Source organism: Phocoena sinus, chromosome 16 (assembly GCF_008692025.1).
Source record: "Phocoena sinus isolate mPhoSin1 chromosome 16, mPhoSin1.pri, whole genome shotgun sequence".
Taxonomy (NCBI): Eukaryota; Metazoa; Chordata; class Mammalia; order Artiodactyla; family Phocoenidae; genus Phocoena; species Phocoena sinus.
In genome coordinates this window covers 22,341,805-22,360,838 of record NC_045778.1, presented here as the reverse complement: position 1 = coordinate 22,360,838, position 19,034 = coordinate 22,341,805, and the positions used below count along the sequence as shown (strand labels likewise).

General features: G+C 44.2%; 2 protein-coding genes across 2 annotated transcripts in view; one reads left to right on the top strand and one right to left on the bottom strand.

Annotated features, from left to right (window-relative positions):
- AIFM2 (apoptosis inducing factor mitochondria associated 2) overlaps positions 1-4,460 on the top strand; it is a 56,936-nt gene extending 52,476 nt beyond the window's left edge. The window contains exon 9 of the mRNA XM_032608404.1: positions 3,725-4,460. Coding sequence (XP_032464295.1) covers positions 3,725-3,855 — 131 coding nt within the window. The 3' untranslated portion in view covers positions 3,856-4,460. The remainder of the gene's footprint in view (positions 1-3,724) is intronic.
- LOC116741595 (core histone macro-H2A.2) overlaps positions 1-18,571 on the bottom strand; it is a 54,619-nt gene extending 36,048 nt beyond the window's left edge. Inside the window, exon 1 of the mRNA XM_032608406.1 lies at positions 18,403-18,571. The gene's annotated coding sequence lies outside the window, so the exon portion shown is untranslated. The remainder of the gene's footprint in view (positions 1-18,402) is intronic.
- Between the last annotated feature and the right edge of the window lie 463 nt (positions 18,572-19,034).

Below are 19,034 nucleotides of genomic sequence, written 5' to 3'. Positions count from 1 at the left end.
TTTTATTGGAGTATAGTTGATTTACAGTGTTATGTTACTTTCAGGTGTACAGCAAAGTGAATCAGTTATACATATACATATATCCACTCGTTTTTTGATTTTTTTTTTCCCATATAGGCCATTGCAGAGTATTGAGTTCCCTGTGCTATACAGTAGGTCCTTATTAGTTATCTATTATATAGATAGTAGTGCATGTATGTCAATCCCAATCTTCCAATTTATCCCTTCCCCCTGTAGCATTCTTAAAAACAGAAACATGCCAGAAGAGGCAGTTTTATTGACTATGCTAAGGTAGAGTAACACAGCAAATTAAAAGCCAGAATGCAACCCAAGCTTTTGCTCCTTAGAATGGGGAATCCAGGTTGATTTTGGGGGAGAAACTTCAGAATCAGCACGAAGAGGTGACTTCAGTACAGTGCACAAGAGACACGTATATGATTCTGTGTTATTTTAGGAAGCTATCTTTTGTGCGGAGATAAAATAATTATATACTTCTGAAAAAGCCTTTGTAAGGCTAAAACTAATTCAGAGAATTGTAATGGAGCTAAACCTGTTGGTGGAGGGAGTACTGTAACCAAAAAAGGAACATAAGCCAGAATAAGTAAAAGCAAATTACAAACAAGCAGAACCAAAGAAAAGGAAACAAAAATTTTCCAGGAAAAAATGTTAATGAATTAAAGCTCTCTGGCCCGAGGGCAGCATCATTCTCAGTTGCCGTTTTCTCTGGGGATGGAGAATGAGAAGGTCAAAAATAAATCGACATTGCTTCTATCTGTTGAGGCAACCATCTCAAATTTTGGCTTGGTTAGTTTACTAACAGCAAAGATGGCAATGAAAAGGCCTAAGAAAGTGGGTAAGAATATGATGGAAGAAAGTGCTAAATAAATGCATGGCTAATATGAAAGATACAAACCTGGGATTTCTTTAATCTGGATGGAAGATTGAACATAGAGTTCAGTTTTCTAAAGTATCCGATAACTCTGTATGACTGAGGAGTTTTATATAAGAACTATGGAATTTAGCAACAAATCCCATTCTCAACACCCTCTTATCTCTGAGGTAAATGACGTGAGTTTGAGGCATATTACTATATACTTGACATACGTTCTTTTTGTATGCTCATATGTACTTACTACCCTCCTATTTTATGTGTCATTTTGCCACCAAGAGATGTAGGTATTCATCAAAGTTAAGTACAAGCAAAGATGAGCAAATAGCCTGAGAACATTATCTCTTTCCCAGTAAGGCACACGGATAAGACAGCATCACTTTGTTTTAGAACTTGCACATTTCTCTGCTTCGGCTGCAAACTCTCTCGTAAACCCACTTACAGCTGTGTCCTCTCTGTGACGACGCAGGGAGCTGCATATGAGGATTATAACCATCAACTCACGGTGAAGAAACGCAGGTCAGGCATCGATGAGTGTACAGAGTACCTGCTGGTAGTCAGTGCTATCCCAGGGGACAGGGAACATGAGAGCAATGTTCAACAGTCCCTGCTCTTAGGGACAATTACATGGCACATGCTGGCTACCCGCTGGTGGCGTTCAGAATGGGGGTGGCCCTTGGTGTAGTGGAAAGAGCCTGGGACCAGGCAGGAATCCCTGGGTGTGGTCCCACTTCTACATGACTAGCTATGGGAGCTGTGTGTGTCATTCGAGTGGCCTCATCTGTAAATCAGGGAGGTGACTGATTGATCCTGAAGGTCCCTCTGGTCTTAAACATTCCAGTCTTCGGAAATGCACTTTCAAATGGTTCTGGAAAAGAAGCTCAGTCTCTTTAAGAAATGATATCTGAAGAGTTAAGAGCCTGTGCAGGTGCATAAAGATGTGTTAGTGTTGGTGACTCCACTAAACCGATTATTAGTTACTGATAAGTGGGGGGGAGGGGGAGGATTAGTAGGTCTGGTTGCCGAGGAAACCACCTGAAAAGCCCATCACGGGATGGACATGCTCTGTGGATACCGTACGATGTGCTGGATGGTCATAATCTCTCCTACAGAGAGAAAAATGCACGGAGCACAAACACCACAAAGCAGGACCCCTTCATCCCCCCCACCCCCCCAGTACATTTTTCTCAAATGAAAACAGACAGGGAATGACTAGGTGTGCAGGATAAAGCCACCCAGGGACTTTTCCAGTATCAGTCAAGTGGAGTCACGAATTGCCCTAAAACTTGGAAATAAGGACTGGCAGTAGAAGGAAAACGGGACTGTAGGGCATTGATGCCTAACACATTCATGAAGATAAAATAGGAAAGGAAAGGAAAGTCAGGGTTAGATCAAATAGAAACATACGAGCTGACTATTATAAAATGTAGGGATCACCCCAAACACAGAACTTTGTAACAAGACTTTCCTTCTTTGGCTTCCAGACTTTCCTCTAGGTTAGGGCCTTAGAGCTGGGGATGCAGCGCCATTTGAATCTAAGTGTGAGATTGACCGTTGCATGTGCTTCAATAGGACTAGAGAGCTCTTTGTGTCTGGGGACCCATCTTTTTGATAGGGAACCAGGAACCAAAACCACTCACCCTGGCCAGGCACGGTAGTAACCGCTTGCATAAGTTGTGTCATAACAGAAGCTCCTGATAAGAAGCATGATATGTCCTGCCAACCTCCCAGGAACCCTCACGCTGGAATCCATCTTTGCTGGGAGATGCAAGTGCCACCAGGGAGGACCCTGAGTCAGATCAAGTATGGGCACAAGCAAGATGATTGGCCAGAGACAACCCAGAAAACTAACTCCACCACCATCATAAACCCTGAGACTATGGGCCGCGTGGCAGAGCAGTTCTCCTGGGTTCCCTTACCCTGCTGCTCTCTGCCCAGACGCCCCTTTCCAATAAAGCCTTTTGTTCTGTCAGTAGGTGTGTCTCCTCGGACAATTCATTTCTGAGGGTAGACACGAACCCACTTTTAGGGCCCTGGAAGGGGTCCCCCTCTGGTAACATTTTCAGACATCACGCTGAGTTTAAGCAGCCAGGTGCCCAATTCCTGGCCCCGAGGGCTGGGAGGCCCCTGCACATTGTAAGAATCAGACTACCTCCAGGAATCCTTAGGGTAAGTAGAGAAGAGCTGACAGGTCATACCTGCCAGAACCCACAGATGGAAGGAAATGTTGAGCCTCCTTGGCCCACTAGAGAGAAGACCCTACTTTCTAAATCCCCCAGCCCCCCAGCCTGCGCTGGACTCTGCCTGCAGTGGTGAGAAGTGATAACCTCTAACTTCCTTCTTTTCTAGGCCTCCCCTGACTCTATGCAGTCTTGGGAAGTCAGGAGTTAAAAAACTTGAATGCGTTTTTTTTTTTTTTTTTTTTTTTTTTTTTTTTTTTTTTTATGCGTTACGCGGGCCTCTCACTGTTGTGGCCTCTCCCGTTGCGGAGGACAGGCTCCGGACGCGCAGGCTCAGCGGCCATGGCTCACGGGCCCAGCCGCTCCGCGGCATGTGGGATCCTCCCAGACCGGGGCACGAACCCGTGTCCCCTGCATCGGCAGGCGGACTCTCAACCACTGCGCCACCAGGGAAGCCCTTGAATGCGTTTTTATCTACTTCCTGTGAATCTGAATCTCAGTGGAGGGCCACTCCTCGAAAGAGAACTATTGCGATGTGAAATCTGTTTCCATCAGACTAATACTTAAATGTTTACATTTATTTACCTTCTGCTCGAAAACAAGTTTTGTTCTAATTAGGCAGAGCTTAAGGACTATAGTACATGTTTGTTTATAGGTTCGAAGAAAGAATATGGCTGGATGCAGCTCTTCCAGTGGTTATACACACTACGTGGAGGATGTGAGAGGAACTGGGAAGCAGACCAGATACCACCTAGATCCGCATCATACCTGTCCTTCCACATCTGAAAGACCAAGGTATGACCACAGTATAAAGTCTCATAATTACTCTCAAAGTGAACAGAAGAGTTTTAAGCATGTTAAGTTGCAGGGCGGGGCAGGAGAATAAAACTCAGGGAAGAAGCAAGGAGAACGCAGTGTTGCCTGCTTACTCCTTTCACCTCCAGGAGCACGGCAGTTGGTAGAACACCACTGGTTTTGTGTGTGTTGGGGAAGTATGGGACTCTGTTGTTTTAGGATTTGTTTTTATGTTTGGGTTTTAAGCCCGTAAGAACACCAATGAGTTAGATTTTACAGGTATCACAAGGGTAAATATTAAATTGCGGCACTGACTCAGACATGGACGATAAACTCACACTAGCCTATTTAAATAGCTATTGTTATTTCATTGATTTTATGATGTGCCTTTTTAAAAAAACATTTTACTATCTCTAGAAATCAGTATGCATCTTGCAATCTGTGACATCAGAGATTCGATGAAAGACAGTATTTATGGAGCATTTATTATTGAACAAGAAATGACATTAGATGTTGTGGAATGTACATGGCCTCTGTCCTCAAATGTTTTCCAATGAACTTGCATGACAGCTTATAATAAAGTTTTAAACAGATGCTAGAGCCATGGTTTCCAAACTGTGTGCCAAGGGACCCCAGGACACAATAGCTAATGGTTTTTTTGGTTTGTATTTTAATTAATTAATTAATTTATTTTTGGCTGCGTTGGGTCTTGGTTGCTGTGCGTGGGCTTTCTCTAGTTGCGGCGAGCGGGGGCTACTCTTGGTTGCCTTGTGCGGGCTTCTTGTTGCGGTGGCTTCTCTTGTTGTACGGCACAGGCTTCTCATTGAGGTGGCTTCTCTTGCTGTAGAGCACGGGCTCTAGGCCATGCAGGCTCAGTAGTTGTGGCACACGGGCTTCAGTAGTTGTGGCCCACGGGCTCTAGAGCGCAGGATCAGTAGTTGTGGTGCATGGGCTTAGTTGCTCCGCGGCATGTGGGATCTTCCCGGACCAGGGCTCGAACCTGTGTCCCCTGCATTGGCAGGCGGATTCTTAACCACTGCGCCACCAGGGAAGTCCCACGACAGCTAATGTTTAAGCTTTCAAGTGAAATACAGTGATAGTCAACCTCTGTTGGCCTCCACAACTACTAGTTCATTGTGGTTCCACCAGAGGTTCAGGGTAGATTGTACTATCTTTTGTGTGTGTGTGTGTGCTATTTTCTTTTTGGTGATGCCATATCTTTTGCAAAGCTGAAATTTTGGCTGTTGTGATTAAAAGCAAGTGCTGGGTGAAAATCAGTGTGGAACAGAAAATGAAAGTGGCCGTGTCCAATCTGATTCCAAGGTGTGAGAAGTCGTGTAATGTCCAACAGGTGTACACACCCTCTTTGTAATTCATCGTGGTTATTTAAGAACAGGATGCAAATGTTCTTTGTTTTTCTAATTCATGTGTTATTATTTTTTCAAAGAGCTACTAAATTGTCAGGACAGAAATACTTATTAGGTTGTTGAGACCAAACCACTTAATAAATGGAATGGAAGGCATTTCTTCTGGCTTAAGGGCTCTGTGAAAAAATGGCTGAGACCCTAAGTTCTCTGTGAGTCTGTACAAGCTGAAACATAATTATGACTTGCTCAGGGCCACCCTAAAGCAAGGAAAACAAGAAAGTTAAAGAAGTTATTTAAAATTCTGAATTTATCTTTAAATCTAATACTTGCACACAGTAAAACAAAGCAAAAAGGGTAAAGAACTTTATTATTTTATTTCCTCCATTGATTGCCTTGAAAACTGTATTTTTATTCATTTATTTATCTATACATTTTTGGCCGTGCCGCACGGCTTGCGGGATCTTAGTTCCCTGACCGGGGATTGAACCCGGGCCCTGGCAGTGAAAGCACGGAGTCCTAACCACTGGACCGCCAGGGAATTCCTGAAAACTTTAAATAATACACTTCAATCTCCATTTCCAATTCCACCAACATTAGGGACTGTGTCCTAAGCCACTGTCATGTAAAATGAGGATGTATGGGCCCCAATCTTTCCCTGGTCCTCTCCTCCCGTCTTTACCTCCGTACTTCCACCTCTGTCTTCTATACTTCCCACTATCCCGATTTATCACATTTCTATTTTGCTCTGTAATCACATAACGAAATCTCCTGCATTATGTCCCTAGGTATAATTTTGAAAGTTAAATGCCAATGAACAGCATTTATATGATGAAGACTCTGTAACTTGTTCCCTTCAGAATCAAGTGGGATGTTAGCTTGACATTTCTGTGGTCCAACACTAGGACCCTTGTGTCTTAGTATCAAGAAGTGGAGTCTCTTGGTTCTGAAAACATGTTGTTCAACGTCATTCCACATTTTACTTGGCTTCACATTTGGATCCTGTCTTCTCGCAAAGCCTCCCCCACACGCCCAAGTTACTACGGGGGTACCTTGGAGATACTGTGGGTGCAGCTCTAGGACACCCCAATAAAGTGAGTCACATCAATTTTTGGTTTGCCGGCACATATAAAAGTTACGTTTTCACTATACTGTGGTCTGTTAAGCATGCAATAGCAGTGTGTCTAAAAAAACAATGTACATACCTTAATTAAAAAATACTTTATTGCTAAAAAAAAAAGCCAAAACAACTAAAATAGTAACATCAAAGACCAACTGATAACAGATCACTATAACAAATATAATAATGAAAAAGTCTGAAATATTGTGAGAATTACCAAAACGTGACACAGAGACATGAAGTGCGCAAATGCTGTTGGGAAAATGGCACCGGTAGACTTGCTCAAGGCAGGGGTGCCACAAATCTTCAATTTGTTAAAAAAAGCAATACCTGTGAAGTGCAGTAAAATGAGGTATGCATGTAACTACAATCGATCCTTGTTATGTGCAGTAGTTCTATTCTATAAAGTAGGCAGGACACTAAATTAGTGAGTAGTGAACAATTGTTCCTGGGGAAACAGGGTTAGGTTGCTCTCAGCCTCTGATCACAACTTTTTCATCAATGGATCAGTACAAAACCTTGTTTGATGTATGTTTCTTTTAACGACACCTTATTTAATATGAATTGTTGATTCATTAACATTGAACTCTCGGCCAGCAGCACAATAACTCTTGCTTGAATACAGCTTATCTAACACACATATTTTCTACATAAGGCACAGCTCAGCCTCCTTGCGCTTAGGAACACTAGACAGCACTTCAAGACTACACTTGGAGGCCATTTTATACAGTGAAATCACTAACAGAAAGCACAAAAATGTGAAAAACGTGGCACTAAATAGACCATGAAAAAGACCCTCGTATGCAGGGTGGGAGATGAAACAGGAAGGTAGAGTGTGGCCTTGTTTGACCTCAGCGGGTAAGGTGTGCAGTGGATGGGTCGGTTTTTTCTGCTCTGTGCCTGTCTTTGAAAGACCACAAAAGTGCCACGAGTATTGATTTTGGGTTACAAATAAATTTCAGTGAGTAGGCAAGTTTGCAAATATGGAATCTGTGAATAATGAGGGTTGACTGTACTTTTTCTCTGTTCTTGTTGACGAAAGAGAAATGTGCCTTTACCATATTCTAAAAATCACCCAGCTTCTCAGTCACACTGCTCTTTGCAGGGGGCACTTTTTTCCCAGAGACTTTGTTCCTGAAGCCCTCGGAGCTGGGCTCCAGTTTGGAGTGGTTCTTTTACCCAGTGGTCATCTTTCCCAGCTCATCCCTGATGCCTTGGCTTCTTCGTTCTTGGCTTTCTCCCTTGTTTTCCTTTTATCTGCCTCAGGTATCTCTTCAGAGACAGTACTGAGAAGTAAATTTTGTTTTCTTACACAAATGGAATTGTCTTTATTGAATGATCTTTGGATTATTATTTGGTAGAGTTTCTAGCATCAAAATTGCTAGCATCAAAATCATTTTGCTTCAACGTTTTGAAGCCATTGGTCCAGCATTTTTGGCATCCGGTGTTACAGAGAAGTTTGGTAGCCCCCATCCCCCAAGCTTTAAAATTTTCTCTGTATGTTCTAAAATTTCACAAGGATGTATCTAGGTGTCAGCACTTGATGATAAGCCTGTTCAATTTGAAGACTATTCATAACTCCTGGAATTTTTTTCCTGTCATGTATTTGATTATTTCTTCCCATCTCTTTATTTCTCCCACTTCTCCCTTTGTCTCTTAGTGGGATGCCTGTAAACCAGGTCTTGGACCTCCTAGATTGCTCCCCCCAGTCTCTTAACCCTTTTTTTTAAGGATTTTTTTGATATGGACCATTTTTAAAGTCTTTATTGCATCTGTTACAATATTGCTTCTGGGTTTGTTTGTTTGTTTAATGTTTTGATTTTTTTGGCGCAAGGCATGTGGGATCTTAGCTCCCTGACCAGGGATCGAACCCGCACCCCCTGCACTGGAAGGTGAAGTCTCAACCACTGGACCGCCAGAGAAGTCACAAGTCCCTTAATCTTTTCCTTCCGTTTCTCAGTCTTTTTAATTTTTATTTTGGTAATCATATTGTTAATTTCCGAACGTTCTTGTTCTCTGATGGTTTTTTTTTTCCATACCATCCTGTTCTTTTATGAATGCACCATGTCTTCCAATCTCTCTGAAACTAGTTGGGATGTGTTTACATCATCTTCTTTCTCTAAATTATTTTATCCAGTCAGTTGTCCTATTTATTTATTTTCATCTTTTTCATGTTGGCTTTTCTTACATGTCTGGTGATCTTTGGTCATGCGTTCATATTTAAGAATGAAAGACAAGGTTGCTTATTACAGGCAGATGGGATAGAAAATCTTTCCTCAGATACTGTTTGGTAGGCATGGTTCCTGTTTCAGACCTCTGGGTACATGTGCAGGGCATGCCAATTAGCAGGCATCACCTTAGGGTCCCTGGTTAGGAACTGAGAGCCCCCAAATGCCAGAATGAGGGAATTTTACTTGGTAGAGCCATACCCATCCTCCAAATTCTAGACCTGCCCTGTAGTTGTTCAGTTTCTTTAGAGAAGAAACCTCAGATTATTAGTTTGGAGGATAAATGCTAGATTTGCAGAAGCTCTACTAGGAGTAGGGGAGGGAGAGAGGCCAATTCACCTGGCTGTTGTGGAGACAGACCTTCAATGACTCCCCATTTTTCATCCTGCCCACCTTCAGGGAAGCTCCCTCCTGCTTTTATTCTTAGCTGTGGCTCTTCCTGTGATGCCATCCACATGTTCCTGTGTACTTTCAGTCATAGAAAGAAATTTGCTGATATTTGCTGAACTCTCCCATTTGCTGATGACCGTCACCAGCCCCTGCCCCTTTGTTGTGAAGTGTTTATTTTCTTTTTAAGTTTTTACCATTATTTCTGTGGGCTCTAGAGAAGGAAAGCTCATGTGCTCAGAGTCCGTCATTTAGAACTGGAAACCAAAAGTGTGACTTTAATTTAACATGTTAACAAACATCATTTGGGAATTAGCCTAGTAAAGTACACTAGTAAAAGGAAAAGTTCAGGTGTTTTGTAATTGAGTAAGAATGTCATACTGAAAAATTTAGATTACTTTCATCACCAGGTGAGTCACTGGAAACTAACTGGTCCTGAGATAATTGAGAAATGTAACATTTCATATCAAGAGACTGTATAAGACTCACTAATAGAATCAGACCCTCAGTGTGTCTGTATTTGCATAATTATAGCATATGGGATTCCTATAAACAATATTTAAAACTACACTGTAATCCCAGATGGGAGGAGAAGAAAGAAAGGCAACATCCTAAGCATTTGCCCTTATTCAATGAATTGCTCTTGGTGAGAAACAGCAAACTTAATACACTGATTGCCTTCATGAAAAGACAAAATAATCTGGTTTCTTTAGACCACTATCTTCCTTTAATTTAAATAAGTTCTTACTCAAGCATAAACAGCTGATAAAGAGTAAACTATTTTTTATGCCTCAAACAACTTCTTGAAGTTTTTATTATATGCAAACTGAAGAGGAACAAGGCAGAGTAGCCAACTGGCAAGATGGTCCATTAGCAGCCGCCAGCAATCCTGATTTAAATGACCAGTTTTTCTGCTGCCAAGCTTTTGCAAAGTGTCTTTTAAAAAGAGAGAGCAGTCAACACTTGAGATTTAATTATAGGCCAGTGTATCACAGGTGAAGTTTGGTTGGGCTGGTGAACCACCGTGACAAAGGATCTAGAATTTCAAAACAGCTTATTTTATTTATTTTTTAATTGGAGTATAATTGCTTTACATAGTTGTGTTAGTTTCTGCTGTACAACAAAGAGAATCAGCTATATGTATACATATACTCTTTTGAGATCATTCCCTTCAGAAGTATATAAATCAAAATGCTTTCATTATACATTATTTTAAATCTAAAACTAAGAGGTCTTATAGCTTTTTAATGATGGAAATGAATTAAAAAAAACTTTAAACGTTTTCTGTAAGGTTCATAAACATGAAATTCATAGTGTCACCCCCTAATGGATTCATTTTAAAATTGCTGAAATTTATTCAATTTATTCATTTTTAGTTCCCATGATACTTCCCTAATCTGTAGCATTGTGCTTCAGAATATTTTATATTGTAAATATTTATGAAAAAACAAAGTAGTTCTGCAATGAAGCATCTTTACTTTGTCAGTTCAAAACTATCCTTTGGGAGAATAAAATGAGATGAAATAAAACTAGGTAGGACATAAGGGAATTCAATATAATTATATTAACTATATGTAGAAATATATATATATATTTTTTTTTAGAAATATATTTTTAAAGGGTATGAAAAAAGTCTCTTAGCCTCATACCTGATAAAATTCTAACATATTTTGGTGTGTTACCCTTAATACTGTATTAAAATAATAGAAGCTTATTAGTATTATTCTGTAGCTGTGAAAAACATTTTCAGTAGTCCCAGCTAAATCACTTGCTCTATTACACTTCTATTTATGAACTCCAAGGGCAAATCATTATTGCACAAGTAATATTTTCCAAATCATTTTCTTCCATGGCCACCTTTAAGTGAATGAGAAGAGTCAATAATCTTATTGTCGTATATGTTAAAGCACATTAACAATTTATAACGTAAGAGCTGTATGTATCAAATGCAATTTCATTGAAATGACACTCGGATCAAATTAATCAAGTTAACCAACCATGAACATTAGAACCAAGCGCTAACTCAATTTATTTAAATTATACTATTGGATTACAAGTCATTCCCTTTTAAAAAAGCATTTCAAGTCCTGTCCTGGAATAATCTGGCGGGAAACTCAACTGCCGGCACATTCTTTATAATTCAGAGTCAGAGGATATGTGGCCATCTGGGGCACTCTAGAAGGCGTGGGGAGCAGAGCGCAGGATGCAGCAGACGTGGAGTAGATTTAGGGTGTCTGCTGCTACTGCAGTACATGCTGACTTTTTAAGACGTTTTGTCTTTGTTGAACCAGAGCTAAGTTTTGTTTTGTTTTTGTTTTTGCTCCTTTGTTATTAGCCTTATGTTATTTTCTAATATAAATATATTTGGCCACCTATGGTACTAGTTGGATGAGAAAGGAATATAAATGAATGAATAAAAATACTTTGAGCTCTCTTTGATTCTGAGTTAGCAACGCACCCCAGAAGAAAATGAACCGGTTTGCCTTCCTCAATCTATTTATTCACAGAAAACATAATAAAAACAGAACTGTTCACTGGGTCCAGCCGGCTTTCGTCTTTTTGCTCTTTTGAGAATTAACAAATCGGAACAGTGGACAAGCTATCCTGTTTCCTTAAAATCTAATAGTTTCGGGCTTCCCTGGTGGCGCAGTGGTTGAGAGTCCGCCTGCCGATGCAGGGGACTCGGGTTCATGCCCCGGTCTGGGAGGATCCCACGTGCCGCGGAGCGGCTGGGCCCGTGAGCCATGGCCGCTGAGCCTGCGCGTCCGGAGCCTGTGCTCCACAACGGGAGAGGCCACAACAGTGAGAGGCCTGTGTACCGCAAAAAAAAAAAAAAAAAAAAAAATCTAATAGTTTCAACTTAATAGTGAGGTGTATTGTTTTACAGTGATCTATCTTGCTGCCCTGAGCAGGGGACTAGCTTTGAACCAAGATGAGCTGCTCAGGGAGAGCGAGGGGATGTGGCAGCTCCCTTTGGCAGTGGGTGAGTGGACCAGTACCGGTCGGTGGGTGGGCTGCAGCCCCTGGTGCTGCCTGACCCACCAGGGGCTCCCAGAGACATCCATGACTGCTGGGCCAGTTGTGGGCTCTCAAAGCTAGAGCAGACGGTGTGCTGAGCAGAGGCAGCTGCCCCGGAACCGCTCTTCCTCCATCCCTCCCCCTGCCTGCCCCTCCCCACCCTGTTTTCCTTACTGTCAGTGCTAAGGCAGTGGCTGCACTGCGGGGACCAGTGGCTGGGGGGCCGTTGCTTCAGTTGCAGTGTTCTGTGCTGGTGACAGGCAGTGTTGCTCCCTGGTCAGAGCTGTGAAGGTGCACCAGGTAAGGGCGACGGCCAGCCTCTGTAGGGTGCATCATGGTGGGAGAATGGAAGGTACAGTGGACGGAGGAGGGGGGGGACACAGTTCTGCATCGACCAGCTGCGGCCCTTAGGCAAATCAGCTGACTTTTCAGAACCTTCCTTTTGCTCAAACAAAGCCTTTCAGAAGCTCTAATATGTATAGCACACAGATGGAGGGGGAGTTATGCTGGTTGGAGTGGGGAAGGCCTGGGAAGCTTGATGGCTTGGTACCCACCCTTTCCTGCTTTGGGCCTCTGGGCCCTGTGGCGCTCCACTGGAGAACCATAGCACCAGCTGACCTCTGAGGTCCCTTCTGACCTAAAAGTTGCTGCTACTCTAGGAAGATGCTCAAAATGTCACTCCTTCTGAGCCCCGACCCTCCATCTGTTACTTCGTTCATAGAGATGGAACAATCAGGTAGAATTAAATCACATGCCGGTGATCTTTCCTTCAAAGTCACTATTTCATCACCCATGATAACAACAGAAAAGAAAAAGTGGGCCTGAAAAACTGCTTTACTTTGTTTATGGCCTACCTCTTCTCCACCCCAAGACAATGATCGACATTGTTTACTAAAGAGCAGCAGAGGTGAAAATCCAGTTTAGAAGCAAGGGGGCAATGATGACCACCTCATTGAAATTCTGGAAAACTGGTCAATTTGGAAGTTTAGCACTCTGGTGGGGAACCCAGTGAATTATTGTCTGATCTAAAAGTTTATGTTGTGTATGGTATGAGCTATTGGAATTTACCTTTTCATAGTCTACCACCACTATTTACTGTAATGGTTTTATTGAGCAGTGAAGGCAGCAAAAATACAAGTTACGCAGTTGTGTATGAACCATTACTGCTGCCAGGCCAGTGAACACAGGGCCTGGGATTTCCTGGAAAAGTTTGACTTCATTTTATTATATTTTTGTCCTCTTGTCATGGAAATAACCCACGTTTAGGCATCGAAACTATATCATCAGGACTACCTCTCATATCCAGAAACGATCTCCAAACCTTTGGTCAGACCATGTATTGCAATTCTGACCTAAACAATACGGTCACTGTAGCTTATTCTTGTGGCATCACAGAATCAGCTGAAATAAACGTCCCTGTACGAGGCTGGTGGTCGTACGCCTGTTTCCACACATGTTCTGTCAAAGCATGGGAATTCTGACTTGAATGACTTACTCCATTCCAAGTCCAAATTGGCAACGCCAGTCAAAATAAATTGGGCAAAGTATGATGGATGGTGAGATGGATAAATGAACAATAAAGGCTTCAGAGAAACCACCACCAAATTTATCTTATTTAATACTTTGTGACAAGACAGTTTAAAGGACAGTGTGATGTGGCTCAATCTGATGCTCTTTATCTTTTATTGACATTGGTAAAATAGTGATGCAAACAGGAGTTTAAAAAGAAAATCTGCATACACTAATGTTAAAATGAACATAATCTGAGGATCACTGGAACGCCAGCACCTCCTGTGCCGCCACATGCACATGAGGACGTGGGGCCGTGGAGCGAGGCTGCCTGGGTGGGAGTCCTAAATCTACCACCCACCAGTTGTGTGGTGACCTTGGGCACATTTTCACCTCTCTCTTCGCTTCTGTAAGATGGGTATAACAACCATGCCTACCTATAGGGCTGTCGTAAGAATGATAAGCGTTGATACCTTTGAAGGGCTTGGAACAGTACCTGGCAAGCAGTAAGGCATTTAGTAAACATTAGCTACTATGACTTATTTCCACAAAAGAAAGTTTTAGAGACTATTTTCACAGAATGCAGGCTAACATTTTAATTCAAAAGTGACTATTATAATACTATAGTGCTGGATTTGTGTATAACATGAGGCTTTAAAACTCAGTGTTGTCTTTCTGCTTCTCTCATTGGTCTTAGGAGGCAATGTAAAGGGGTGGAAAAGAAATAGTCCTGGGAAAACGCTAAGAGCCACATACTCTACAGCAAATACTTTTGTTTTTCCCAAGGCTGGGCACTTTGGGCCCCTCTTGTTCTAATCCTATATTCCCCACCTTCCGTCTGCCTGGGAACCCACAATTATCGCAATGTTAGACCCACAGGATTTCACAAAATCTAAGACTGAAAAGGACCTGAGTGATCAGTCATTTAGACCACTCCTGCCCAATTTTAGCCACAATAAAAGTGAGGGGTTGTGATCATTGAACGACTTGTCCATGGCTACATGGGGACTGGGTGAGACCAGACCCAGTCCCCTCACCCCCACTTCTGGAACTCGGGTCTGGGGCTGTTTTCTCTTATACTTTGTTGTATGTTTCATCCCCACTGGCACCTAGCATAGTATTATGTACACATTTGACATTCAAAAAATATTCCTTAAATGAGTAAATGAATAAGTGAAACCAACCTTAAATATTTGTTTTGAAAGTACTTTGGAGTTCCTTCTGTAGTATTTGGGGCGGGGGGAATGAATTATCTTCTCAAACACTTTTTCCCCCAACCTAATTCCCAATATGCATACCATTGTGCATCTAGGGGAAAACCAATCCCCCGTCCTCATGTTTCCACTACATTCTTTTTTAAAATGCCACCATCCGATACCATTGTTAGAACTCATGTCCTCATTTTTTCCTTCTAAACCTAACTTAAGATATTCATAGAATCATAGTGATGAAAGCAATTGTGACCCGTTCATTTAGTTCACTCCCCAGCCTGAACCTGGGCAGGGCAGGCCAGGACTCGAGGGAACGCACATCTCCATGCTGAGCAGAGAGGAGGTGCTAGCTAGAGCCCGGTGTCTGCATCAGGCTTCCTTCTGCCTGCCTTGTCTCCTCTTCCCCTTTCCCTCCAAATCCTGCTACATTCCCTGTGAAGCCTCGCCCGAGCCTTCCCATCCAGCTTAGAATTCTCTTCTTCCTTTAAAAACTGTCATAGCATTTTAATTATGGCTTTTATTACACATTATCAATCACTTGTAAAGTAATTGTGTTTAGTTATCCAAGCAACATATAAATTAATCCAAGTTGTAAAATTTCAAATATTATAACAACGGTTATGGATGGGTATGATTAATATAATTAAAGTCCTCCACGATGCATCTAATTCTTGTTTCTTTTAGCGGGTGTCTTGTTCTACACCTCTCCTATCCATTTTTACTTATAGAAATTCATAGTTTTATTTTGTTTTTACAAAAATGGTACCATTCAATATATAGTGTTCAGTAATTTGCTTTTTTCGTTAATAATGCATCTCAGTGACCTTTCTGTCTTAGTAATATATAGACTTACTTCATTCTTTTTAACTGCTTCCTAATTTTCCAGAAGATGTACCAGAGTTTATTTAGCCATTCTCTATTGATGGCTATTAGGGTTGTTTACAATGTCAGAATTACCAAAACTCTGCCGTGGAAGGGAATCACATAATCTGTGTACACGACTGCCTGCTTCTCTAGGGTACATATCAAGAAATGGAATTGCTGGGTCACACAGAATGTGCACATTATTAATTTTAACAGTGCCAAACTGCCCTCCAAGTTGGCTATATTAATTTACACACCTGTTAGCAGTATATAAAAGAACCCATTTTCCCACTAGCTTGCCAATCTTAATCACTTTTCCCCTTCTTTTACCTTCCTATATATTTTATTTCCTAGGTTTGGGGGTGTAAGCTCTCTGAGAGCAGGGCCCATGATCTCCTCATATTTGCATTTCTTCCCCCATCCAGAGGGGTTTAAAAATTGGTGCTCCATAAACACCTGTTGAATGATCTCTAACCATACGTTTTTCGTTCATCTCTGGGCAGTACACACTTTTCAGAAGCATTTACCAAGACAGCATCTAACTTTGAGAATGAAAAGCATTCTAAGAAAGTTGGTTGATTTTTTTGCACGTTCCTCACGCTGAACAAGTTTAGAGTTGCCTAAGACAGGATTCTCTCCTGCCTTGCTGGCAGGGGGTAGTGAAAACAGACCTGGTTATCTCAGACAATAGCTAGCAGCGTGTCCCACCCACTGGGAAACAGCAGACCAAAGGCGCCTCAGAATCCCTGGGAACTAGACAGAAGATGGAATGGTGAAGGAGAAGGGTCACAATCTTTGGAACATTCTGGATCTAAGAAGGTAAATTCTTTTATAGAGTTTTGAAATAGAGGAAACCATTAATAATGTCTAAAGCATGGCAATAAATGGATCCAGGTGAGGAGGAACTGTGACAGGGTAGGAGAAACTGGAGTGAAGAACTGGGCATAAGGAAATTTGGATACAGGAAATAGGGGTTTTAAAGGTGTGAATTACGTGATTCAAGAGATCCAGGCCTATATTTATTTATATGATAATCTTGGGCTAAAGCAATTCTAAAAATGCACGAGCGTAGTTCCAAATCTTGGTGCTCTGAACATTTATTTGAAAATAAGAAGAGGTTTCCAATGGGGTAAGAGATAACTTTCAGCTAAATAAGAATTGAGAATTACGTGTAGCTTGGTTTGTGTTTCACAAAAGAACTGCTCCTAAATAAGAAACATAAAGGAAGACACATGTTCGCTCTTAATGTTTCTTTTTCTTTCACCTACCGTTGAAAGTTGCTATTTAACCGTTTCAATAGCAACTGCGCAGCCCAATGAGGGTACAATCGCATTTTGACACAAACAAATGAGAAGTGAGGAAAACATTTGCCTTGCTGGCCCGATTGGGGAATGGCCCCCTGAGGCTGGACCGATACACCTCAGTTCATTGGCACTGTTGGAAAACCCAAACTGCCCTTACTTTACCATCAGGGCCTCGGGGCTGTGGTCCCCGCTGCACTCCCTTAACCAGACACGAACCCGCGGTTTGGTTTCTCGGCTCATCTCTTTTCGCCCCTTTCATCCCTTCTCCCTCCGTTGCCAATAAACCCAGCAGTGACCGGGCCTAAATCAAGCCCGCTGTGGCCCATTTTTGGCCAGGAACAATCAGCGTCTGGAAACTACTGGAGGAGGAAGCGCGTTTGGCCCTTTGGGGTCTCAGTGCCACTGTTGTGTGGAACAAAGGGGGCAGGAGCAGAGGGCGCCCCCAGGAGGAATGGCGGGGAAAGACCCCCGTGGGCGCGATTAAGGAGGCGGGCGAGGCTGGAACTAGGGTGCTCCCGGAGAGCGGGCTAGGCGCCCGGGGAAGCATGCCTGGTCCCCGCCCGCTGCGCCCCGCACGCGATTCGCCCCGCATCTGGCGGCCGGCGCAGCCCTTTCCTGCGTCGCAGCCTCTTTACTTTTATTCCTCCCCCCTTCGATTATTATTACTATTCTTTCCCGCGCAAAGCGGGAACCCGGGACTGCCCAAGCGAGCGGCGGAGGGGCCGCCATTTCCCCGGGAAAGCTCAGCGCGCGTCGGCACCGGGCGCCCCGGAAAGGGAACCAGAGGGGAGTGCCCGGCCCCGAACCCTCCTCCGCGCCGGCCGGGGACTCACAGCCACCCGCGGCGCCCCGCTCACCGCGCAGCAGCCCCCGACCCACGCCTCCGCCGCCCGCGTCCCCGGCCTGACCTTCTCCGGCGCGGCCCACCCCCGGACCCCGGTCCCTTCCCTCCTACCGGCGCCTCCGCGCCCCTTCCATTGTCAGCCCGGAGCAGCCGGCACCCGACCTGGGCACCCTCTGAGGCCCCCAGAGCGGCCTTGCCCGGGCTCTCTCGGCCCCTGCGTAGACCACCGCCCCGGACCAGTCCCCCTCGGCGGCCGGGCGCCTCCCTTCTCCCCCTCTGCGCCCCCAACGCCGCATCTCCAGGAGCCCTTCGCTCCCTCGGGACAGCCTCGCCCGGGACTCGCGGCTAGACCCCGCATCCCTCCTCCCTCTCTCAACGCCCAAGATGCCCCCGGCTCCTCGCCGGCCACAGGAATTTTACCGCTTCTTTAGCAAACGCCCCCCCCCTTTATTTCTTGAGGAGGCAAGTTGGGCAGCTTGATTTATTAATTTCTTTCTTTCTTTCTTTTCTTTCTTTCTTTTTTTTTTTTTTTTTGCGGGGAGGGTCGGCTCTCTGGGGAGCGCCCGCAGGGGCTGGGCGGTGAGGAGGGGCAGGGGTTCTCTCCAGACCCTGCACTGCCCCCGAGGCGCGTTTTGTTTCCAGACCCCAAAGCCCCCTGAACAATAATGCCACCGCCATGGCGGGCTCACCTGGTGCTGTGCCGCCTGCTCCGGGCGCCCGGTGCCCTCCGCGCGCCGCTCCCAGGGCGCAGGTTCGGCCCGCGCGGCGCCGGTGCCGGGCAGGACTCTTTGCCTTTCTTTGGGTTCTATCTGTGCGTGTCAATGGCGGCAAGCGGCAGTTCTCCGGGCCGCGGATAGTAGCGGGGGGAGGAGGAGGAGGGAGAAGGGATTGCTCCTTCTCCACATAACCACCTCTAGGAGGAGTCGCTCAGCCTCATCCCCCGCCAGCCCAGGCTCCGCGACGGGTCCTGGGCTTTCGGTGGGGCTTGATGAGCTATTGTCCTTCAGGAGCATTAATGATGAAACCGCGCGGCCTCCGCGTCGCTGGCGGATCCGCTGGGTGCGCTGAGGGCCACTTGCTACGATGAGGCTTTCCCCAGAGCTGGGGACAGAGGCGCTATGGTCACGATCCAGAGTCTCCTGTTAGCAGGATCCACCTTTGGTGGAAGAAGGCGGCGTGGGCGTTCATCCGGCAGTTCTAGGGAGAGCCTTAGAAGGTGAAAGGGAAAAAATGCCACCTTCGATGGTCTCGTGTCCTTAAATAATAATACATTAACGATTGTGTCCACCACTGGGACGATAGCATAGCATAGGGTGGCCAT